Source organism: Leucopleurus acutus (assembly GCF_964270905.1).
Source record: "Leucopleurus acutus genome assembly, chromosome: 12".
Taxonomy (NCBI): Eukaryota; Metazoa; Chordata; class Mammalia; order Artiodactyla; family Delphinidae; genus Leucopleurus; species Leucopleurus acutus.
Window position 1 is genome coordinate 12,890,656 of NC_139154.1, and position 25,477 is coordinate 12,916,132.

Sequence of the window (25,477 nt, forward strand, 5' to 3'; positions counted from 1 at the left end):
TTACTGTGCTTCTTTTAATGCACTTTGCAGATATTGTGGTTTTTTGGGTTTTTTTTTTTACAAACTGAAGGTTTGTGGTTAAGCAAGTCTATGGGTGCCATTTTCCCCAAAGCATTACCTTTTAATAAAGGTGTGTATAGCGTTTTTTTAGACATAATGCTATTGCACACTTAACAGACTACAGCATAATGTAAACAACAACTTTTATATGCAGTAGGAAACCAAAAAGTTTGTGTGACTCACTTTTTGGTGATATTCATTTCATTGTTGTGGTCTGAAACCAAACGTGCAGTATCTCTGAGGGGGGCTGTGTGTGTGTGTGTGTGTGTGCACGCGTGTGTGCGCGCGCGTGTGTATGTATTTTTTTTAAACTACCCGCATCCAAAGCCTTCTCATTTGGAGGGCGTCTCCCAGCATGCAGGTCTTTATGGCAGGCAAGGCCTATGATCCAGGCTTGGAAAAATCAAATGCCCCTATCCAGGGTTTTGAATCTTCATGAAATGTTCCAAAGCCATGGGCAGCTGGCAGACAGTTCCACGGTGGTGACCTGGGCAGCAGCTTCCTAACCAGACCCTTCCTGAGGTATAAGCTTGGCTGTCACCCAGCCTTCTCAGATCTTCCCCAATTTCTGAATATCTTTCTCCTGGCTTCTAGTTAATCCTACAAATTCCCATAAATTCCTTTCTGTTTAAGTTTTTGTCTCAAATCTTTGACTACTGCAGTAAGTTTGGAAAGACATAAAAAGCTATGAACGTCAAGAGCGGTGTTTCTCAAATTGAGGATCTTGTTAAAAATGCCAATTTTTATTCAGGAGGTCTGGGTAGGGCTTGAAACTCTGCATTTCTAACTAGCTCCCAGGTGATGTTGATAATGCCGGTCCACAGACCACACTTTGGGTGTTGAGACAATAGCACTGAATGTGGGCCTTCCCTGGTGGTCCAGTGGTAAAGAATCTGCCTTCCAATGCAGGGGATGCGGGTTCGATCCCCGGTCAGAGAGCTAAGATCCCACATGCTGAAAGGCAACTAAGCCTATGCGCCACAAGTACTGAGCCCGCACGCCTCAACTAGAGAGCCCATGTGCCACCAACTACAGAGCCCATGTGCTCTGGAGCCCTCGCACCACAACTAGAGAGAAGCCCGCCCACCGCAACAAAAAATCCCACGTGCCGCAACTAAGACCCAACACGGCCAAAAAAATAAAGAAAATAAATAAATATTTTTTTAAAAAAAAGAAGCACTGAATGCTTGTAGAGAAGTGGCTGGAAAGTAGAGAGAGAAAGATCAAGAAGGTTCAACGCTGTCTAACGGAGTTTGGACTTCATTCTGCAGGTAATAAGCAGCCATGAAAGGATCCAGGGGGAGTAAAATGAATAGATTTCCATTTTTCAAAGGCTTGTCGAAGTGATGCAGACAACAGAGCATGAGATGAGGGACAGGAGGTGGAGAAACCAGTTAGCGGTATGGCGGCAGCATAACAACAGCCCCTGCCCCCAAAATGTCCTCGCCCTAATCCCCAGAACCTGTGAGTATATAAGACAAATGGGACTTTGCAGTTATTAAGTTAAGGACTTTCAGATGGGAAGATTATCCTGGATTATCCAGGCAGACCCATGATCCTTACAAGCGGAGAACCTTTCCTGGCTGCGGTCAGAGGGAGACAGGATTACCGAAGAACGGTGGGAGACGCAATGCTGCTGGTTCTGAAGATGGAGAAGGAGGCTCGAGCAGAGGAATGCAGGGGGCCTCCAGGAACTGGAAAAGGCGAGGAAATGGACTCTCCCCTACAGCCTCCAAAAGGAGGCTTGATTCCAACCCAGTGAGACCCATCCAACCTCTGACCTCCAGAACTGTGAGATAATACATGTGTGGGTTTTTTGTGTGTTTTTTTGGGCTGCATCGTGCAGCTCGTGGGATCTTAGATCCCCGACCAGGGAATGAACCTGTGCCTCCTGCAGTGGAAGCCTGGAGTTCTAACCACTGGACCACCAGGGAAGTCCCGCATTTGTGTTCTTTTAAGCCACTAAATTCATGGTAATTTGTTACCATGGCAAGAAAAGAATCGAATACAGGAGGCCACTGTGACATTCCAGGGAACGACAATGACAGCCTCATCGAAGAGAGAGGCAGCACAGAAGCAGAGACCTGGTTTGAAAGATTTTAAGGAGGATACAGAGGAAGGGTCATGGTCACCACCTGGGCATCTGGGTGGGGATGGGTGGTGAGGAAAGGACAGGAGTTAAAGGAAGTTTCCAGGTTTTTCTCTTGGACAAATGGGTCTGTTGGTCAAAAGGAGGGAAAGAAGTGAGTGTGAATGCGTGTGGGAGAAAGCATGTGAGCATGCATGCGAGTGTGTGAGTTGAGCGCATGTGAAAAAGTGCAGGAAAAGGAGGCAGGTCTCCCGTAATACCACTGGGTGCCTTGCTTCCAGTTCCATTTTTACTGAGAAACTGTCTAATCTTAGCTCTCAAGCTTTCCCTCCTGGGCAAAGCACGTGCTCACCGCCAACACAAACAGCTGCTCTGCTCGTCAGTTATATTTTTCAGTTTAAATTAATGATTGCCGTTCTAGGCATAAACCAGGCTCCTGTTGAGTTTAGATAGAGCAAAACAATTCACCAGGGTTTGCTCTCTCCCGGATGAGCGGACAGCGTTGAGTTTCTACCCCTGCAAATCCGAGGATCAGACCTTGAACTGCGGTGACCCCTGCTCTGCTTCCTTTCCTGGCACAGCATCCCCCCTCCCCAGGCTGGAAGCAGTCGGGGAAAGGGAGACCTGGAGGAGGCTGCCCAGTGCTTTCCCCTGGGCCGTGTCCATTAGGAATCATGAGGTTCTGTGCTTGCAACTTAACAGCTATTTATAGTTCACACTCTGAGATGCGTTCACAGACACATACTGGGGACCCAGCCTCCACAGGAGAACACGCCCCGTCTGGATCCTCTGCATATCCTGCTTCGTAGCAAACGCAAGCCGGGCAAGCAGTTCTAGGAAACTCAGAGAGTGGGTGGAGGCAGCTCTGGTTGAGCTGAGCTGGAGGTGGCTGGTTTCATCCTAAGGACATCCTGGGAAAGCTGAGAACTTGCAAACCTGCTCTGAATGATGTCTTTGCCTGTGCCTAACTTGCCAAGTGACCTACTCTGAGTAAAAGTGGAGCAAAGACCCTTTGTCCCTCACAACACTAGGCGCTAGCATTGTTGATATCCACCCACTGCTCAGATGAGGAAACTGAGGCTCTTGGAAATTAAGATTCTTGTCAAGCATGGTGCCAATCCGACATCAGAGCCAGGACTTGACTTCAGTCTCTTGATGACAAAATCTATATCTTTTGTACTTCGACCTGGGATACTGTCCCCCCTGGGGAGGGACACTCCTCCCTCCCCAGCCACCCCCCACAGGTCTTCATCAATCAAGGTGTGGTCTGATGGTTCTCCTGCCCAGAGGTGCCCAGCACATTTAGGGCTGTGACTGGGGCACCCAAATTACCCAACAGTAATACAATCCTCCAACCAGTAAGTACTCCTAATCCCCTGCCCGTGTGTTCAGCCCTCTGCGAGGTGCAGTGGGAAACAGTCATAGGACGATGGTGACTCCTGCCCTCTAAAAGCTTATAAAGCAACAGGGCTTACACAGTGGGGTGTTCAAATCACAGAACTGGCACGGGGATCAGAATTGCTAGGCAGGGTCTGCTGGGCTTTAGGACCTGTGCTCCTGCCTCCAATGCCAGACTGTCTCCCAGTAACGCTGCTTTCCAGTCCAGACAAGGAAACTGAGGCTCAGAGAGGTGAAGTCACTCTTCCAAGGCCATAGAGCGGCCTGTGGCCACTGGGGGCCTCCGATTCCAGGTGCCATTTCCTCTTGCCAAGCCCCCCCGCTGTGCTCGCTTCCACACTCTAGTTCTGAAGAGGAGGTCTAGCCGGGAGAGGACGCCTGGGTCACACCCAGCAGGTCGCCGTACTGCCCTGCTTCCCAGTACCCACGAAAGAGGGCATCTGTGCCACACACCCCCCCGCACTTCACGCCCAGCTTCCCCCATCTAACCCCATCACCACCACCACCCCGCCCCCCAAAAGTGCTACTTACATATTCTTTAATGTCCTTCGATTTCACAGCCTTGTAGGAAGAATATGCAGGGTAAAGGGTGCCAAATATTAGCCTGGAGGGGAGAGAGAGGGGAAAAAAGAGCAACGTGATTTTCATTCATCCTATTTGATGGAAAATGTCATCTTCGATGCAAGAAGCATCCTCCACGCTACAGAAGATGCTGCTGTGAGGCTTGGTTAATTTTTCTGAATGCCCTGAAGGTTTTCTGCTCCTGGCTGGGACGCGCTTAGGAACCTCCATGTCCTGTTACAGATCCACACCGACCTCCTTCAATCTGTCACTTGGCAACACAGCAGGGTGGTTTGAGGTCATGAAGCCAAAAATGGGGCCATCCTCTGGAAAGGCCGAAATTATATCTGGGGAACAAGATAAGACAGCTAAGGGGACAAACGAGTAGTCTGAAAGGAAGCAAGAAATTTAAGAAAGAGAGGGATGGCCACAGCGCCAAAGATACAGGCAGCTTGGGGAAGCCCACTGGATTCCGTCACAAGCCAGCTCAGAGAGGGGGGTCTCCCCAACACCCCCATGCTGTCCCGCCCCCTAAGCAGTATTCTCAGATACCAGGGAGAATCTTCCTTCCTCTGTGAGCCTTTCCTGACCTCAGCACCCCCTGAAGATTAGGTTCCTCTCCCGTTCGTTACTGCCACTCCCTAGATAGTCCCCTTTCTTAGCCCTTATCCACACCACGTGCAATGGTTTATTCAATGTGTCTCTCCCACAAGCCTTTCAAGTTCCACAAAGTCGAGGATGGGGTCTATCTCGCTCATGGAACCACACCCCCTGGGCCTGGTAAGTGCTCAGGAAATATACGTTCATTCTGGGAAGTTTCAGTGAGTGGTGAAGCAAAGGCCAGAGCCACCCAGGGGACACTCGTGACCTTGGGACTGAGGTCTCAGCAGCAAGGGGATGCCAGACAGCACCGGTCTGATTCAGTAAAGCCTCGGGCACAACACCACAGGCTCCAGAGAAATAAACACACCGTCCTTTGGCACAGATGCCCTGCTTATTAGCCACATCTGCCAGGGTGGTGTCCAGCCCCTGCCCTGAGGCAGCGTGTGAGCAGCAGAAGAGACAGGTGGGAAATGCATCTCGACCCAATGGCCCGCGGATCTGCTCCTCTCTGAACCCCGATGGCCAACACCACCTCCTGAGCGCCACAGAGGTGGGAAGCACGGGCACCCAGACAAGGGAGGCCAGTACTCCGTGCGTCTGCTGGACTCGCATGTGAAGTGGCTGCCAGCATCCCCCCCACCTGGTTCCCTTTGGACAGCACAGGGACAGCAAGTCGAATTTGCTTTCCAGTCTCTAAAAGCTCTGAAACACTGACATGTAAGGGAGCGGACTCAGTATTTCACTGCCCAGGGGAGGGAGAATGGGATGAAAATGGCGAGTTCTTCTAAATCTATTTTGGAGAAAAGAAGTAACAAATGAAGCAGGCCCAAGCCAAAGGGGCTTGGGACTTATGTCCATTCAGACTGAGTGCCCCTGACAAGGACCTCCTCCTTCCTGGCCTCCCAGACCCTCCTCCCTCAGCTCCGGACCCTAAGGCCAGCAGCTGTCCCCCAGTGAGCAGGGCTCACAAGCTCACAGTCTGTGACTTCCTGCCGTCTCCCTCTTCTGCCTGAATTTTAGCGCATGATCTTCCCACAACCCTTTTATTCCCCCCTGATAAAGTCTCACTAATCCTTTAAGACCCATCTCAAAAGAGCCACTTCCATGCGTCTTTGATCACTTGTCCCTCAGAATTTTCCTGACACTTGTTACGTCTATTACAGTCCTTATGTAGTAGTTGTAATTTAAAAAAAAATTAAAAATAATGATATTAATATCACTGAGTCCTCACTAATGCCAGGCACTGCTCTACAGCCTGTATATTCTCTCAACACCCATACGGGATAAGAATTCTTACTACTCCATTTTACAGACCAGGTACTAGGACACTGAGGCCCAAAGAGACACAACAGCCAGGAGCCGAGCTGGGATGTGACCTGGGTAGCCTGACGACAGGCTTACTGTCTTCTCCCAGGGCTGCCTGGGCTGGTTGAGCCAGACCATCCAGGCCTGGGTGATCAGTGGGGTCCCTAGCACCTCACACAGCCCTTGCCCAAGTGGGTGCCGGACACGTGTCTGATGAGTGAATAAATGTCAAACGATTGCAATCTCTCTCCAAGGAAGCAGCCCACTTGAGAGATTCACATGACTCTCTCTACAAGCTCAACAGGAAAGCTGGTAAAATTCTTAGAAAGATCTAATGCTGCTTAAGAGCTCAAGGTCGGCTCAGGAGCGGGAAGGGAAGGCTTGAGTGCCATTCTCTAGAGGGGAGACGGGGCTCTGTGCTAACACACTCCTCCCAGCTTTCTGTGAACAGAGCCTTGCCCGGCGCCTCAGAGCCGCAGAGCTCTGTACCCACCCTCCCTCTGCCCACTGCCATTTACTGCTACCCAGAAGGCCCCTCCCCAACTTACTGCCTCCATCTATCTGCCTGCTGCGTTCCTCCTATCTGTGCCCTAATTCCTCCTCCTGCTCCAAATTAGGGGCCTTCAGCTGGGTTGCCTCTCCCACCTCCTCCACAGCTGCAGTGGAGGGACCATGAGCCTCATGTGAATTCTACCCTCTAAGGCAATGGCTCCCAACTGGGGGTGATTTAGCTGCCTGGGGGACATCTGGGCAATGTCTGGAAACTGGTTGTCACAGCTGAGAGAAAGCTATTGGTATCTAGTGGGTGGAGGCCAGGGATGCTGCTACAACGTACAGGACAGCCCCAGTAAAGCATGATTTAGTCCACAGCATCGGAAGCGCTGAGGCGGAGAAATCCTGGTCTAGGGTGATGTTTCCCGGTCCTTGCGTCCTGGACCCTTCACCCAACCATCACGGGCAACCTGCCCCAAGAGTTTTTTTTTTTTTTTTAATCTGGGGAATTTATTTTTTATACAATCAATTCACTTTTAGTTTTTTTTTTTTTTTGCAGTATGTGGGCCTCTCACTGTTGTGGCCTCTCCCGTTGCGGAGCACAGGCTCAGGACGCGCAGGCTCAGCAGCCATGGCTCACGGGCCCAGCCGCTCCGCGGCATGTGGGATCTTCCCGGACCGGGGCACGAACCCATGTCCCCTGCATCGGCAGGCGGACTCTCAACCACTGCGCCACCAGGGAAGCCCAAACTACTTATCAACTTCTGACCAAGGAACAGAGGTACTGCTCACGGGAATTAACGGTTAACTGTGGCACCAGTTATAGTCACCGAGAAGGACTGCCCACCACTTCCCGGAGCCTGGAGTGACTGCAGGGGAGCAACTGTTGGCCTAGGGCTCGGCTACAAGCTGTGGCACCACCGTTACCAACTGGGGCCAAGGCTTTTGTAAACCATGAAACGACAGTATCTTCCACAGTCTTCTCAGGCATCTTAGTGTTGGGCCAACAATTCCCAATGCCAAGTTATCTTGAAAATTTAAAAAAATCAATACTAGCAATATTTTTTTTCTGAAATTAATTTTTAAATGAAAAAAACAGGCCTATTTGTACAGTTGTTCATGTTACGATAAACCAAATTGAATTTAAGAAGTGGTACACCATAAGAGCAGAAAGTAAGATCTACCCCAGCTTGGAGAGGTCTCTGTGGTGTAGTGAATAGGGTATGGGGCTTCAAGGTTGTCTGACAGACTGAATTCAAATTACGGCTCATGCTATGGCAACATGGTGATTTGGCATAGGTTTTAAGCTCTCTCAATCTCAATCTCAATTTCTTTATGTGTAAAAAGGGGAAAAACAATAACTATATCATGGTTTGTTGTATGGATTAAATGAGCCTGAAGAAAAAAAAAAAGAAAAAAAGAAATGGTACACCACATAGGGGCTTTCAGAATACTGAATTTCTTGACCTGGATGGTAGTTATGCAGAGTTTTGCTTTATAATCACAAATGTATATTAAACTGTACACAGGGCTTCCCTGGTGGCGCAGTGGTTGAGAGTCCGCCTGCCGATGCAGGGGACACGGGTTCGTGCCCCGGTCCAGGAAGATCCCACATGCCGCGGAGCGGCTGGGCCCGTGAGCCATGGCTGCTGAGCCTGCGCGTCCCGAGCCTGTGCTCCGCAAAGGCCACAACAGTGAGAGGCCCGCGTACTGCAAAACAAAACAAAACTGTACACATATGTTCTATGTACTTTTCTGTATGTACATTTTATATATAATTTTTATTAAATAATGTGCCATATTAAAAAAAAGAATTTTCTAACAAATGCTGGAGAGGGTGTGGAGGAAAATGAACCCTCTTGCACTGTTGGTGGGAATGTGAATTGGTACAGCCACTATGGAGAACAGTATAGAGGTTCCTCAAAAAACTAAAAATAGAGTTTCCATATGATCCAACAATCCCACTCCTATGCATATATCTGGACAAAACTATAATTTGAAAAGATACACGCACGCCTATGTTCATAGCAGCACTATTTACAATAGCCAAGACATGGAAGCAACCTAAATGTCCATTGACAGATGAATGGATAAAGAAGATGTGGTACATATATGCAATGGAATATTACTCAGCCATAAAAAAGAATGAAATAATGCCATTTGCAACAACATGGATGGACCTAAAGATTATCATACTAAGTGAAGTAAGTCCGAAAAAGAAAAACAAATACCATATGATATCACTTGTATGTGGAATCTAAAATAAGACACAAATGAACTTATTTACAAAACAGAAATGACTCACAGTCATAGAGAACAGACTTGTGGTTGCCAAGGAGGAGAGGAGGTAGGGGAGGGATGGACTGGGAGTTTAGGATTAGTAGATGCAAACTATTATAATATATATAGAACGGATAAACAACAAGGTCCTACTGCATAGCACAGGGCACTACGTTCAATATCCTGGGATAAACCATAATGGAAAAGAATATGAAAAAGTATATATATATATAATACACATATAATATATATATATGTATGTATCTGAGTCACTTTGCTGTTCACCAGAAACTAACACAACATTGTAAATCAACTATACTTCAATAAAAAATATTAAAAAAATGAATTTTCACAAAAGGTCTTCCAAGTCATGAAGGTACATTGTTTCCTCTGAACATTAAAAGGTATTAAAATTTACACTGATTACATTTTGTGCTTTTTGTTCTTAATAACATAAAAATATAGAATTTCTTTTTTTTGAAGATGGTAAGGCAGACTTTATCATCGACATAAGTATAGGGATCACTGTAAAGGGATTTTACAGGGGGGTGGGGAGAAAGACCAGGCTCAACTCCAAATACAGCATGGGCGAGTGGGAATTTATAGCCAAGGAGCACGGTGGGGGTCAGTGGATGGAAAATGATTAAGAGGAAACATCAGGGATGAGGGGTATTCTGGGTAAACCAATCTAACAGATTCTTGCTGAGGACAGGCCAGGGTGATCAGACATCACTGGGCGGGGAAGCGGGCTGGAGGATAAAGAACCTGACCAGACACCTTGGGTGATCAGATATGGGGGCAGGGGGGAGGTTCTTGCTAAAACCAGATTTTACAACAAACTACACGGATGGGCCTAGGAGACGGTTCAGGAACCTGACGGAAGTTTGGTCAGGCAGAGAATTTTTGTCAGCCTCCCTTCTTGTTCAAGGAAAGAAAAGACGTTCTTCTTTCCTCTGAATAGTACAAGTCCATTTCCTCACTCAGTTGTCTTTTGTTCATTACAGACCGGCTGAATCCTCTACTTGGTAGTAGGGGATATTTGCTGGGTGGTGCTAGCAGTCAGGCACTTAATGAGGGGAGTTGTTATTCCTTTCCAAGTGAATAATATGGTCTTTTCTTTCAGCTTGAATGACATGGTACCTGCTCTAAGTAGGGCCTAGGGGCTTCTCTTCATTCTCTAGTTAATCTCCAAGGAGTTACAATGTCATAAGAAGAGAGATGGGAGGTCTGTTGAAAGCCTGACCGAGCCCCACCTAGGGCTGGGCTCACCAAACCCAAGAACAGCAGCCACTGGAAGTGGAGGGTCCCAGAGGGTGAGCCCGCACCCGATTCCATCTCAGCCGAGTCTACAGGTTCCCCTTAACACTCGGTCGCCCCTGCCTCTGCCAGCTCCACCATTTCCCAGCCCTGCTGGGGCCCCAGGGCTGGCAGCGATGCACGCTCAGCATTGACGCAAAAAATGTACAATTTCTAATTACTGTCCTCTGTAGGTTTTTTCCTCACAGTTTATGAATCAATTTTGATTTATTTCTCTGAGAATTAATTTCCAAGACCAGTTTTACTCTCTAACAGAAGGGTACTCCTTGGTCCTTGAGCTCCTTTTGGCATTCCAATAAATATGCTACAATTTTTAATATGGGAAAACTTAAAACGTGAGAGAGATATTTGAAGTCTCCCATATACTCTTTCCTCATACATTTCTCTCTCTCCTTCCCCCAAATAAGCACCATCTTGAATTTGGTGCTTATCATTCTCACCATGTTTTTATCAACTACATAAGCCATGCCTAAAAACAAAAAAAGTATTTATATCTATTTAAACATTATATAAATGGAATCACACTACATGTATTCCACTGAAATTTTTTCACTCAAACTTGTTTTTGAAATTTTTAAAAAGATACTTATTTATTTTATTTATTTTTTTGGCTGTGTCAGGTCTTAGTTGCAGCACGCAGGATCTTTCATTGTGGCGTGCAGGCTTCTCTCTAGTTGTGGCGCACGGGTTTTCTCTCTCTAGTTGTGGTGTGTGGGTTTCTCTCTAGTGTGGCGTGCGGGTTTTTCTTTCTCTAGCTGTGGTGCGCAGGCTCCAGAGCATGTGAGTCCTGTAGTTTGCAGCACGCAGGCTCTCTTGTTGAGGCACACGAGCTCAGAAGTTGTGGCGCGCGAGCTCAGAAGTTGCGGCATGTGGGCTTAGTTGTCCCGTGGTACATGGGATCTTAGTTCCCCAACCAGGGATCAAACCCGTGTCCCCTGCATTGGCAGGCGGATTCTTAACCACTGCACCACCAGGGAACTCCAACAGTAATATTCTTAATACAGGATTGGAAACATTGTTACATTAAAAAAACCCACTTATCTGTGATGATAGGGTGATACACAATTTCTCCAATTATGAGAGAGAGAGGCATACTGCATAATAATGTATTTCTTTGAAAGCAAAGTTATAAAACAGTAAGAAAACTAACACATTATTAATTTATATTAACTATCATACCTTATTTGAGGATAGACTACTATCTACATATATTTTATGCGTTCATGACATACCTTTTTGTTAACTTTTTCAATATTTCTAGGCTACATGGTTTGTGAGTTTTTTCAAATTGTTGCAAATCCCCCCAAATTTTCCAATATACTTATTGAAAACAATTTGCATATAAGTGGACCTGTGCACTTCAAACCCATGTTGTTCAAGTGTCAACTGTAGTTCATATTTTTATATTAGAAGTGTGTATTAATTTTTTTTTTTTTTTTTTTTTGCTGAAGGGGTGTGCTACAAAAAAAAAGTTTGGGGATAATAGTCACAGTTCATTGAACCAGCCTTTCATTAATAGATGTTTAAGTTTTTTTCCTGTAATGATTTTAAAATACGTATACAAATTCTTTTTTTTTGGACATTCGTTTTTTCGAAAGGTGAAGCTTAATTTAGGTCCCCTTGAATGTGGGCCAGACTTGGTGATTCACCTCCAAAGAACTGACTAAGGTGGAAATGGCAGTGTGTAACTTCTGAGACTATGTCATACAAGACACGGTGGCTTCACCCCTCTCAGATTACTTTCTGTGCAGGACATCAGCTACCATGTTGCAAGGACACACAATCAGCCCTGGAGAGAAAGTGAATCTCTCATCAAAATCCAGCGCCAACGCACCTGTCAAGTGAGGGAGCCATCTGGGATGTGGATCCTTCAGCTCTAGTGAAGCCCTCAGATAACTGCAGACCCCATATAACTTAACCACAGCCTAATGAAAAAAGCTTGAGCTGAACCATCCTGTTCAAGTTTCCTCAAATTCCTGACCCACGGAAGCCATGTGAGATAATAAATGTTTACTGTAGGTTTAACCAGCTAACTTTTTAGGTATTTTGCTGCAATAGATACCTAATACGCTTCTTAGTTTTTATTGTTATAAATACTGCTGTAAAGAAATCTGTGTGTGTGTTTGTGTGTATTTACACATTGGCACTCTCGTACGAATATATTTGTGGGATAAATTTCTGGATATAGAATTATTGAGTCAAGGGGTTTATATCCTAAACATTTTGATATACTTTGACACATTTTCTCCCCCAAAGTGAATAATTTATGCCTCCTTTTGCCAGTTTTTGAAATTTTGATCCAGGTTGAGACTTGTCTTTCTAGATCATTTTTAACCTCTGTATACTATTTCATTATATGAATATATTACGGTTTATTTATTCATTCTATTGATGCATATTTCCAAGTTGTCACTATTACAGACAGGGCTGGAACAAACATTCTTATTCATGTCTCCCTGGGCACATGTGAGACTTTCTCTAGGGTTTACACACAGTGTGGAACTGCTGGGTCACAGGGCATAGCATCTTCCTCCAGACAATGCAAAACCACTCCCCAGAGAGGTTGTACCAGTTTCTACTCTTTCCTGCAGTGTAAACGAGTTCTGATGCTCCCCATTCTTGCCAAATTAATATAGTCAGATTTAAAAATTTTTGCCAGTCTGATTGACGTGAAACAGTATATCATGTTTGTTTTAATTTGCGTTTCCTCAATTACAAGTGAAGTTGAGCAACATTTTATGCCTTTTGGCCATTTGGCCCCCTTAACTGAATTATTTATATCCCTTCCGTCTCCCCCCCACCCCATTAGGTTATTCATCTTTTTCTTACTGATTTTTAGGACTACTTTGTGAATTCTGGGTATAAATTATGCCTTGGACATATGCAATGCAAACATCTTTTCCCAATAAAAAGCTCTTTTAACTTTGCTGCGGTGTCTTCTGTTGTACAGAAGTTTTAAATTTTATATGATAAATGCATCAATCTTTTCTTTTATAGCTTGTTTTTTTATATATTGTTGAGGAAATCTGGTCACATACATCTTCTCATAAAAGTGTTCAATGTTTGCTTTTTCACTATTAGGTTTTAATTCATCTGGAACTTATCTTTATGTATGTTATGAGTTAGGGATTCAACTTTATTCTTTTCTGTACAGATCCCAACTGTCCCAATAACATTTACTGAATTCTTTCCTACTGATTTTCAATTCTATCATCACTTGTAACGTTTTCTAACATGTGTAGGTATTATTTCAGCTCTCCATTCTGTTACCCTGGTCTACCGACTAGCCGTGCACCTATACCACAGTGTATTAATTTCCATAGCTTTATAATAAATCATGATATTCTTAAAACGGTCTTGCCTATTCTTAGCCTTTGTTTTTCTGTATGAATTTCATGACAGTTTGTCAAGTTCCATGAAAAACCTTATCTGCATTTTGATGGCGAGTACACTGAAGTGACAGATTTACTTGGGAAAAATCACCATCTTTATCAGGTTTCCTCTTTATGGACACGGTCTCTTCCACTGAGTCCTCTTTAATGTCTTTTCATGATATGCTATAAATTTCTCTATAAATATCTTGGGCATGTTTCACTTTCTTTATTCTTAAGCACCCCAGGGGGGTTTTGGTGGTATTGTGCATTTTTAAAATTAGATTTTCTTGGGACTTCCCTGGTGGTCCAGTGGTTAAGAATGCGCCTTCCAGTGCAGGGGATGTGGGTTTGATCCCTGGCCAGGGAACTAAGATCCCACATGCCGTGGGGCAACTAAGCCCGCACGCCGCAAGTACCGAGCCCGCGCGCCACAACGAAAGATCTCACATGCTGTAACTAAGACCTGATGCAGCCATAAATAAATAAATAAATATTTAAAAATAAATTTAAAAAATAAATTAGATTTTCTCTTGGTTATTAATGGTATACAGGAATGCTCTTGGTTTTCCACGTTGATCTCAGAACCACTCAACTTGCTGCAATCAAAAGCATCTGGAGTCCCAAATGCATTACACTCCATGAAAGAAGCCAAACCCCGAAGCCAACATGCTGTATGATTCCATTTATATGTTGTCCTGAAAAAGGAAAGTTTACAGGGACCAAAAACAGATCAGCGGTTGCCAGGACTAGAGACGGTGGGAGGGCTAACTACAAAGGAGAGTGGAAGAATTTTGGAAAATTATGGAAGTTTCCTGCATCTTGATTATGGTGGCTACATAACTGTATGCATTTATCAAAACTCAGAATTCAAGCTCCCACTTAAAACACTCACACTGAAAAGGGTAAATTTTACTAATTACATCTCAATAAGCTTGACCTTAAAAAGAAAGAGCATTTGGAAGAATCCACACTCACAAGGATAAGCGTGTGTGTGTGTGTGTGTGTGTGTGTGTGTGTGTGTGTGTGTATAGTTGTCTCCAAAAATGCATACAGCTGACCAGGCATTAGCCTCCAAGCTCCGAGACAACTTCCTGATATCAGGGGTGCATGTGTGACAAAACAAGGATTCACAAAAAACATAATACACCTCCTGTTAATACTATAGCTCTGAAAGGACTGTCTTAGATGCACTATGGGCCTGGGTTCTAAAAGCCTGATCTTGACTGTGCTGCTGCAGGGAGCATCTCTACTCACAGTCGTTATTCAGAAACTTAAGCTGGGCAGCTGCTCAGGCTGGGTGCACAGCTCAAGGTTCCCGTGGCACAGCAAGCCACCTAGGCTTTGGTTCCGTGGGTCCCAACCCTTGGGCCTCTGCTTCTGCTTACCCACAGTGACCTTCTAAAAGGCTAGAGGGGGGAAAACAGCAAAACCGGCCCACTGTGCAGTTTGGCTCCGTGGAGATTATATTACTATGATTTATAAGCTACTATTTATTTATTGAGTGTTCATTATGTACAACGAACTGTGCAAACTTCTTTATAGGCGTCGTCACTTTTCATCTTCATATGGCCCCATGAGACAGAAATTGTTTTCCTTATAATATAGATGAGGAAACTGGAGTTTAGTTAAATCGAATAATTGAGTTTCACAACTGTGCGGGGGAGGGGGTCAGACTCAAACCCAGATCTATCTGACTCTACTGCCCATGACATACTGCCTTCTTCATTGACCTCAGTGCATGGCTCAGAGCCTGCAATGGCCCCTGAATGAATGAATGAATGAATGAGGACCAGGAGAGAGGGAGGAAGAATGTTGCCTGCTTCCTTGCCCAAGAGAATTCCACTCTGGCCCTGCATTATATATTTGCTGACACGAGGTGACAGTATAATTACAGGGTTCCAAGCACACAAACGAGCTTCTCTCTCCGCCCAGGCTGATCTCAGCAGAACAGAAACCAACCACGTCCTTCTTTCTCAGCCTGACACATGATTCTGCTGACCCCTGTCTGTAGACTCTTTCTTTTCAGTGTGTTTCAAGCCCTACTCCTCTCTGCAGACTTGGGACAACAATCACATACGAAACTCCTCCTGGGGGAACCGCCCTCACAAACATCTCATTCACTTATTTGCTCCTTTGATCCACACCACAACCCTCTGAGATAACTGGGGTTCTTTCCACAGTTAATGAAAAACTGAGGCTCAGAGTGGTTCAGGGACCTGCCAAAGGCCCCTTCCCTATCCAACAAGACTCAAAGCCAGGCCTCCTGCCCTCAAGTCCAGGACCATTCTACAGCCCACATCGCCCTAGCACAGAGAGGGGTTTATTGCTTATGTAGGGCTGTGTGGACTGTGCGTGTGGCAAAAATCCGAATTTGAAATTCGGATTTACCCCTGAATCCAATTTAGAAAAGCACAAAACAGAACGTGCTGCAAAATTTCAATTCGTGTTGTTAAGCGTTAAACTCTGCAATCCAACCCACTTATATCCTGCTCAAGTATCAGTTTGAATATTTTTTTTAAATCTAAATTGTAGAGATTTCTATTCTTAAGAAATCCAGAGGCTGAGCTTTGGCATTGGACCTGAGTCTGAATCCAGTTCCATCACTGACTAGCTATGGGACTGTAAGTGTTTATTAACTCCTCTGAGCCAGTTTCCTTGAGTATAAAAAAGGAAAACACCTACATTCAACAGCCACTGCACAGATTAAACAAGGAGACCATAGGTAAGGATTTAACATCCCAGACACACTGTAGAGGAATGACAAATCCTAGTTCCCTTTCCTTCTACAGAAACACTCACTGCGAATGCCAATTCTTTTAGGCACAAAACAGTTTTCATCTAATCATTGAGTATTTGCTGAGCATCTACTATGTGCCCTGGGCCCTCTGGTAGGGAAGGCAGCCAGCAAACAGATAATTATACAAACAATTGATTAATGACAACTGATGTGTTGAGTCTTGCTGAGTGTGTTTGGAAGGCAAGAACAGATTTGCTTTACAATGACTGTCCTGTGGCCACCCATCTGCCAGCCTGTGTTGCCTCCCAGGATCTGAGAACCAGACACCTGACCCTTAGCCAGAGGGTCCCCTGGTACAGGGTTATGGCTTTCTCCTCCTGGTGGACTTTCTCTAAAGCCCCCTGCAAGGAATATACTTGGTGAGAGGAAAGGACTGATGGGCCTTCCTGTGTGTACCATGAAAGGGGAGGTGGGGGAATAAGCCTGAGGGGTGCTTTGAGCTGGACTTGGGGTGGTAGCTGTGGAGTACCTGTGGGATTTTTCTGGGGACTTGTCTGCTCAGCTCATGCCCCTCCTGGCTCCCACGTGGCAGAGGCTGGTGTTACCCTGCCCAGCTTGGAGGTCTACACAAGGTGCACGCGCCCATCCGAGGAGGGTGTCAAAGGGCTGCAGGGGAGGGAGGGGAACAGGACAAACCTTTACTGATGCCCACCAGGTGCTGCACCAGGCACTGACCCCCACAGCAGTCAGGTGAAGTCGAGACTACTATACCCTTCTTCCACAGGCAGTACCTGGGACTTAAGAGGTTATATTCATTCATTCAACTGATATTCATTCAGTACACACTCTGTGCCAAATTCTGAGTCTAACACAAGGTCACACAGCTGCTAAGTGGGTGAGCTGGATTCAAAGAGTCTTCGTGGCTTCAAACCCCTTGCTCTTTCCAATCCAAGTGATACCTCAAGAAGGCAAGAGAGTTTATCCTCAGGGTGATCACAAAGTGGTTGGAGCGCCAGGTGTAGCAGAATAAGATAGTTAGCAGGGCAAAGCTGTGTGTACTAAACATTGAAGGAAAAGCCTATGATGATGGGCCCAAGAGCCTCCTCCATTAGACTGTGAGCTCTCTGACGGCAGGGACTGGGCCTTCCCCATCTCAGCATCTCCAGCGCTGGGCACAGAGTGGGTGAAACATGCAACAACATGGGTGACATTCAAATGCATTATGCTAAGTGAAAGAAGCCAGACTCAGAAGGCTACCTGCTGCTTGTCTCCATTTATGTGACATTCTGAAAAAGACAAAACTATTAGAGATAGAAACAGATGCATTGCCAGAGGCTGGGGTTGGGGGGAGAAGTTGACTTCAAAGGGGCATGGGGAAATTTTTGGATGTGATGGAACAGTCCTATATTTATGCTGTGATAATGGTTACATAATTTCTTTTTTTCTTTTTAGTTGTAGCATGAGGACTCCTTAGCTGCGGCCTGCGGACTTTTAGTTGCGGCACGCATGAGGGATCCAGTTCCCCGAACCTGGGCCCCCTGCATTGGGAGCGTGGAGTCTTACTCACTGGACCACCAGGGGAGTCCCATGATTACATGAGTGTATGCATTTGTCAGAGCTCATAGAGCTACATGGTCAAAAGGGTAAATATCACTGTATACAAATTATACTCTAATTTTTTTTAATGGGGAAAAAAGAGAAAAAGAGAATGAACATAAAAAGCAGAAGTAGGTTTACAGTGAAGCTAATGAAGCTTAAGTTTCAAGACCCCTCAACTGCATGGGTCCTGGAAGGGGTCCTAGCAATGTGTTCATCAGATCTGTTATGACTCTTTCAGAGAAAGCGCCTTCCCTCCATTGTGAAAGCTTCAGGCTCCATGAATAAATAAATAGAATAAAACTACAAGAACAGATTAAAAAAGAGAAGACTGGTGGGCTGCCAAGAAGTTGGACTCAAGTGGGACCCTAGAGAAAGGCAAGACCTGGTTCCGGCAGAGAGAGAGGTAGGGAAGACATCCCGTGGAACAGAACCAGCATGGACACAAGTGCAGGGGTTTCCCAAGGTTCCCCATGACCACACGAGCACCAGGAACCTAGTGGTCCTACACTTGTGTTCACCACCCAAGTGCACGTGTCGTGGTGTGATCTCCTCAGCCACTCCAAGCCATTCAAGGCAGGTAGACAGTTGTGACCTAACAGGATGTGAAAATTCTAGATGCCGGTGAGCTGGTGTAACAAGCTTTTATCATTCTTCTGGCTCCCCACACAGCAAGGACCCCCACCGCCTAGTGGAGGGAAGCTTTCACATCATATACCTGAAACTGAAACTGGTGGATGTTCACTTTTTTTCTAGTCTCCCTTGCAGCAGGGATGTGGGCCTGTGGTAGACACACCTGCCCAGGTATGAATCCAGGTCCTTCCAACCCTCTCACTCAGCTAAACTGAGGCGGCACCCTTCATCCTGACAATCCTGTGATACTAAGTGAACAACTACAGCCAAATGAGGCTGGTCTTGTGGGTGGAGTTACTGATTTCTTTATGGTTAAAGTCAGCCAAGTTAACCGGATAGAATGAAGCTCAGGGGCTTCCCTGGTGGCGCAGTGGTTAAGAATCCGCCTGCCAATGCAGGGGTCACGGGTTCGAGCCCTGGTCCGGGCAGATCCCACATGCCGCGGAGCAGTTGAGCTCATGCGCCACAACTACTGAGCCTGCGTGCCTAGAGCTCGTGCTCCGCAACAAGAGAAGCCACCGCAATGAGAAGCCCACACACCACAACGAAGAGTAGTCCCTGCTCTCCGCAACTAGAGAAAGCTCAGGGGCAGCAACAAGGACCCAACGCAGCCAAAAATAAATAAATAGATAAATAAGTTAAAAAAAAAAAAGAATGCAACTCAGATTTTAAAATGGTTCTGTCTCTATGTATATGTACATATGTGTATATGTATATATGTGTACATATGTATGTATGTATGGGTGTATATATATACTTTAAAATCTAATTATACAGGTTAGATAAAAAAGTTCTGGAGATTGATTGCACAACAACATGAATATACTTAAGATTACTGAACTTAAAACAACTTAAAAATGGTTAAGATGGCAAATTTTGTTATGTGTTTTTTACCACAATTAAAATTAATAAATGTCTGATGTTTATGAATCCCCCCCAAAAAATCTTTACACACTTGAAAATTTTATAAAAACAGAATATACTGAGTATAGGTCATTGGCTCATTCAATCCGTAAATGGTTCATTCTAACAAATTTAGAAGAAAACAAAATTTATAATTTTTCAGGTTACATCCGTTCTGCTTCATGGTACAATGCTATTTATTTAATTTCCTGAAGTTGTCAAACAAAATAAAATTTACCAATTTTAGAAGGCACTGTAAACCCGTATCAATTCGTTATAAAGGATACAATGACATTTAAGATGGATGAAAATTAGCAAGCAAATCAAATATGCATTTTTGAAATGGTTCTGGTTGTAGAGGGGGGGAAAAAAGCCTGTATATTACATTCTAGCCAGACGTTTCACTACTAAGTATGTTCCTGCTATTGATACCATATATATATATTTATACCTTGATTTGCTCCAGAAAAGATCTGAGGTGACTTGGTTATAAACTGTGTGGCTCATAAGAAATTACCACGATTCCAGGCCACTGGGCTTGTCAGCAGGAAGGACCGAGCAGCTAACAAAATCACTGTTGTCATCTCACCCAAAGTGGGAGGAGCTACAGGAAGGCCAATCACATCCAGACCTGACTCACCTGCTCATGGAAGAACAGAGATTGTCTGCAGCAGGGGTGTTTGGCCGGTGCCCAGAATATCTCCCTAATGAGACCATAAAAGTCCAAGAAAAGAAAACAAAGTGGAAAACAGCCAGGTTTCCTCCAGTGAGTGAAATTTAAATTTTGAGAGGAGGCTCTCCAGCACATGTCTCAATGGGGAGGGAGTTATGTTAATTATGAGGGACGGTTAGGGCACAAAGGCAGCTGATGGCTGCTAAAGAATGGGTCTGGCTGGGCGCTCTGAACCCACTCCCGTCATCGGGAACACCTGTCCTACTGTCCTACAGCTGATGTAAGGAAGCCCACGGCTGCCCTGGGAGAAGGCCAGCGAGTGCCTTGCTGAGGGGCCGTGCTGGCTGCACGACTCCTGGGTACCCGGCCATCAAGTGCAAATGGGCCCTGAGAGAGGAAGGCGAGACCCTGGTGTGGGTAACAACATTTTAGTTTTGACGCTTGGAAAGGTAATCCTTGGTACTGCTCTAAAAGGTGTGGTGGAACACTGCTTAAGAGATAATAAGTTGAAATACACTAAATCGTTTGCTTTGTTTAGAAAAGAAAGCTAAGTCCTCTCAACTACACAGAATGAGAACTACTTCTGACATCTGTCCCATTTGCTTTTGCAGATCCGAAGAGAATGGATAAAACTAGGTCACTAAGGAGAGAAAAATTCCAACACAAAATAACAGAAAGAGCTGGTTTTGAGGATGGTGATATAAGAAATTCTGTTCGATTCAGAATGAAAATAATACACTTGCTTTCCATTTGTTGTGAGCCCCAAATGGCCACGATCACAGGGCAGGCATAAGGGAAAGTTCTGGTGAGGGATGGCCTGTCATCCAGGGAATCAACACCAAGAAGGACTGCTTCACATTTTGGAAAAAAGTTAACATCACATAATAAGCAGTGTCAATTACTGAGCATGGCGCTAAGGAAGTAGGCATGATTCTAATCTCCATTTCTCACACTGACTATGAGGATCAGAGAATTTAAGTAATCAGGCTAAGGTCACACAGCGAGTCCATGTCAGAGTTGAAACTAGAACGTGAGATGACAAAGCCTCGGTGCTAAACTGATATCCTGACATTTTGACGGCACAAAATCAGCAAAATATTTTGATCACATATTATCTGTATGATGATGAATCCTCAGGCTTTGCTGAGGAAATCTTTTTAAGTCATCATGAGGGCTGGTTTATCTAGAATGAGAATATCTAATACAAAAGCCCCACTTCCCAAGGCTCTTGCGAACGGTAATACGACTTGGGTTCTGCTGAAAGCAAAGGAAAGCGGGAGGGACCGTGTGGATCCCACCACATAGTGAGTCTACTCCTCCTCCTCAGGACCCCCACCCCCTATCCCGGGGAGCGTGTGCCACACGCGCTTCTGACACGCAGACCCAGTGCCTGCTCCGTGCCCAGCACGGCGCTGCAAACCACCCACCGGATCTCCTCCCATGCTCATGACATCCGGAGGATCTCCCCGTCCACGGAGCTGGTCAGCGCCTGTGAACGGGGGATGTGGCCTGGCTGTAAAGTTGCTCGAACCCTTATCTGCCCATGGAAGGAGTGACAACCTTGGAGGCTTTGGGGCTCAGGGACCTCAGTGCTGGTCTGTGCTGCACCACGCACCAGACGACGGTCCTTGGACAAGCACCCAGGAGACTCACTGGTTTTATCTCCTCTGCACAACAGGGTGTCCCCACAGGGGCTGGTAGTTCAATCAAATGGTATGATACACAAGAAAATACTTTGAAAAGAAACGCTGCACAGATCTGTGAAAGGGAGCTCTGTGCAGAGGACCGTGGTGTCCCACTACCAAGAGGGATAAAGCAGAAGCCACCGTGGGAGTTATCCGCCAGTCCTGGGTGAGGCTGGGTCAAGCCCTTGTGCCTATAAGACCCAGGAATGCCCCACTGCTGGGAGACCAAGGACAGCACTGCCTGCAAGCCCCTCCCTGGGGCCTGGGTGGGGAAGTGGCCACTAACATTTCCGACACGTATTTTTTTTGGGAGGCGTGGGCAGAAAAGCCCCCTACCCTGACTTGTTGCTTCGTTCTGGCTGTGTGACACCAGGGAAATGCCTCTTCCCAGAAGGTTCTGGGGGTCTCAGAGGACACCTGAGGTCCAGCCTGCGCCCCTCCCAAAATAGAGAGGGAAAACGATGGACTACTTCACACCACTCCCTCTCCCTATGTGCATTTGACCAAGAAGGCTTCACTATAAACGGTACAGGTTGGCCCAAACTTCAGCACCAGTAGGATCTTACCTCGCACCCCTGCCCTGACTGGTCTGTGGAGAAATATGCCTGGACTGAGGCGTCCCTGGAGGTATCCCTGGGGGACAGTCTATCCTGGGAGGTATAACTAAAGGAACCGGAAGCCTCTGATGTAGTGTGGGGTAGTTCTACAGCTCTTTTGCCACGGCAGCAGGTAGAGCAGGCAAGTTGCTTTTGAGGGTAGGCTGGTTACTTGGTGGGTTGGTTGGTTGGTTGGTTGGTTACTTGGTTGGTTGGTTGGTTGGTTGGCTGGTTGGTTGGTTACTTGGTTGGTTACTTGGTTGGTTGGTTGGTTGGTTGGCTGGTTGGTTGGTTACTTGGTTGGTTACTTGGTTGGTTGGTTACTTGGTTGGTTGGTTGGTTGGTTGGTTGGTTTGGGGAGCAGTGGAATCCTAGCAACAAGGAGGGGTTCGCAGCACACAGCGCCGGGTAGAGGTGGCTGGTCTGGGGGAAGATCCGTAACAGCCAGCGCCCAGGACGACGTCTCTGGGTGCCTGTGGGCTGAAGCGGGGTGCAGCACAGGGGGAGGGCTCCCAGCTGGGCTTCAGGAACCACGGCTCTAGGCTCGGCTCTGATCCCAACCAGAGGGGTGATCTTGGGCCATCACACCATCTCTCCCCGGACCTCGGTCTCCTCATTCGTCCATTCAGAAGTCACTGACCTACTGACCTGGTACCTATTGCATGACCTGGTACAGCAGGTGTCCAGCACCACTCTGCTGCTGACGAGCCAGCAGTGAACAGATGGGGAGAGCACCCTGTCGAGCTCTGGGGCAGCCCCCTCCCCCAGCTCAGGCATTCTTTCATCCCATGACTGCAGGCTGACCCAGCTCCAGCCCCGGCCTCTGCTCGGCCGCTTGCATCTTGGGGACACCGCTGAGCATGAACTGTCCCCTTGTCACCACCCCCCGCTCCACTCTGCATCCCGAGATAGAGTGAGGATGTCAGCAAACCCCCAAACAGCGGTGGGTGATAAGCAAACGAGCAAAGCTGCTACAAGGCCATCAGGACAGAGGTGGACAGTCACCCCTCGCCGTGGTAGATTCCTGGAAATTGCCGCGGGAAGTGAAGTGGTCAGAAGGGGATCGTGTTTTTTGCTGTATCCCTTTGTCACCAGCAGATGGGAATCATGGGCCAGCAAGGCAGAGCGCTGACACAGCTTTCCTTCGGATGCATGAAAAACAAAGAATGGACGGACTGGGGTGGAAAACAGGAAAACACAGGTGCGTTTCAGTCTGTGGATGTGCAGGTGAGCAAATGATGAGGCAAAGCTGGGCTGATGAGAAATGACACCTTTCTTGATGGGGCGATTCCGCTGCTCCAAAAACTGCCGTGGCTCCCTACTGCCCACGGAAAACTGCTTGCCTTGGCATTGAGGGCCTCTACCATCCAGCCAGGCCCACCCCACCAGGCTCATGCGCCTCTGCTAACTCCTGTGCACACATCATGTGTTTCTGCCACTGTGCTCTGCCATCATTCTCTTTGCCTAGAAGGTTCTTCCCCATCTCTGTCTGCCAGAATCCTTTGCATTGCATTAGACACCTTGGCACTCTTGACATTTAGAGCCAGGTAATTCTTTGTTCGGGGCGGGGGGCTGTCCTGGGCATTGGAGGACGTTTAGCAGTATCCCTGGGCTCTACCCACTAGATGCCAGTAGCATTCCCTCCATCCCGGGTGTGAGGATCAAAAACATCTCTAGATACTGCCAAATGTCCCCTGGGGGCAAAAGAGCCCCTGATTGAGAACCACCATTTTACACGCAGATCCTGTGTTACTCTTTTCATGAAACCCTTCACTGAGCTTCTTAGAAGGAGGGTTATCTCATATATGTGTGCTTCCACACCCTTTGTAATATTCTATTAGCATTTAACATAGCCTCCTTTTAGCTTGATTTACGTGTGCTTATATCACCCCTCCTTATTAGGCCATAAATTCCCTGAGGGCAAAGACCACCTTTTGTTCATCTTCTACAAGCCATTCGATACCTATTGGCCTAGTGAAACTCAACCACTGGGTTTAACTTGCTTACTGTTAACACAAACATAACTTGTTTACATTACTTGTTTACATTTGTTGTAGAAAAAAGAATTAAGACAGAAAAGAATAAAACAGGGACTTCCCTGGCGGCCCAGTGGTTAAGACTCTGAGCTTCCACCGCAGAGGGCACAGGTTCGATCCCTGGTCAGGGAACTAAGATCCCGCCAAAAAAAAAAAAAAAAAAAAAATCAAAATCACCCAGAATCCCACCATCCAGCAATAACGGTAGTTAAAAAACTGCTATACTGAATATGTCCCTCCATTACTAGCATACCAATAAAATACTGGTACATGTCCCTCCAATCTTTTCTATGCAAGTAGAGTCCAGGGGAAGTATCTGCAAGCAGAGGCAGCATTTCACAGCCAGACTGTCATGGCCACAAGGGGCCCTTAAGGTCACATGGTCCACCCCCAGCAGACACCTGGATCTCCTAGGATGCTACTCCTGACTCTGTTTGAACCCCTGCATGTGTGGGAACTTGCAATCACCCAAAGCAGTCTGGTCTACCTTGGACCCCTCTAAGGAGCTCTTTCTTCTGCTGACCTGAAACCTGTTACCTGGGAGCTTATATTCCTTGGTCCAGTCCAAATTCTACCTCTTTAGCCCAACTGATCTACTCACTCAGTTTTCCACTGACAGGGTATCGATCCAGCCCTCCTTCCTCCCCTCTGAGAATATCCCCTCTCAAACACTGGGGTGGGCCCCAGCGGCCAGGTTCATACTACACGACCTCCCTCTGACCCTGAACAGGCAGGGTCTAGCTCCCAGGGTTTGGCACCGGGACTGAGAAACGTGAGTTAGCAGTTTCTGCTGGATACTTAGACTCAAGAGATACAAACTCAGGAGTGGGGACTGTCATTGTAGGTGCCCATGTTTGGCCCTATATGGACGAAAAGTAGAAACCTGGAGAGAGAGACAGAGTCAGAAAGAGAGCAGCACAGATGTACACACAGACATGGACACACGCAGAGAAAATGAAGCAGATGTGACCAGAGAAGCAGAGATGTGAGACCAGGGTCTGGGGGAGGGGGAGGAAGTGAGAACAGCAGGCTTCCCAAGAGCATCCAGCCCAGGTGCTTGGACCCTGTAGAGTCCAGCTGCAACTCCCTGCCTCTTTACAATGAATTCCCCTTTGTGGATCATGCTAAGTCCGGTTGGT

General features: G+C 46.5%; 1 protein-coding gene across 4 annotated transcripts in view; it reads right to left on the minus strand.

The window, feature by feature from the left end:
• REEP1 (receptor accessory protein 1) overlaps positions 1-25,477 on the minus strand; it is a gene marked incomplete at both ends in the record, with an annotated part of 107,641 nt that overhangs the window by 51,436 nt on the left and 30,728 nt on the right. For all 4 annotated transcript variants that reach the window (XM_082851972.1, XM_082851971.1, XM_082851970.1 and 1 more), the window contains one exon: positions 4,079-4,151. In XM_082851972.1, coding sequence (XP_082708098.1) covers positions 4,079-4,151 — 73 coding nt within the window. The remainder of the gene's footprint in view (positions 1-4,078; positions 4,152-25,477) is intronic.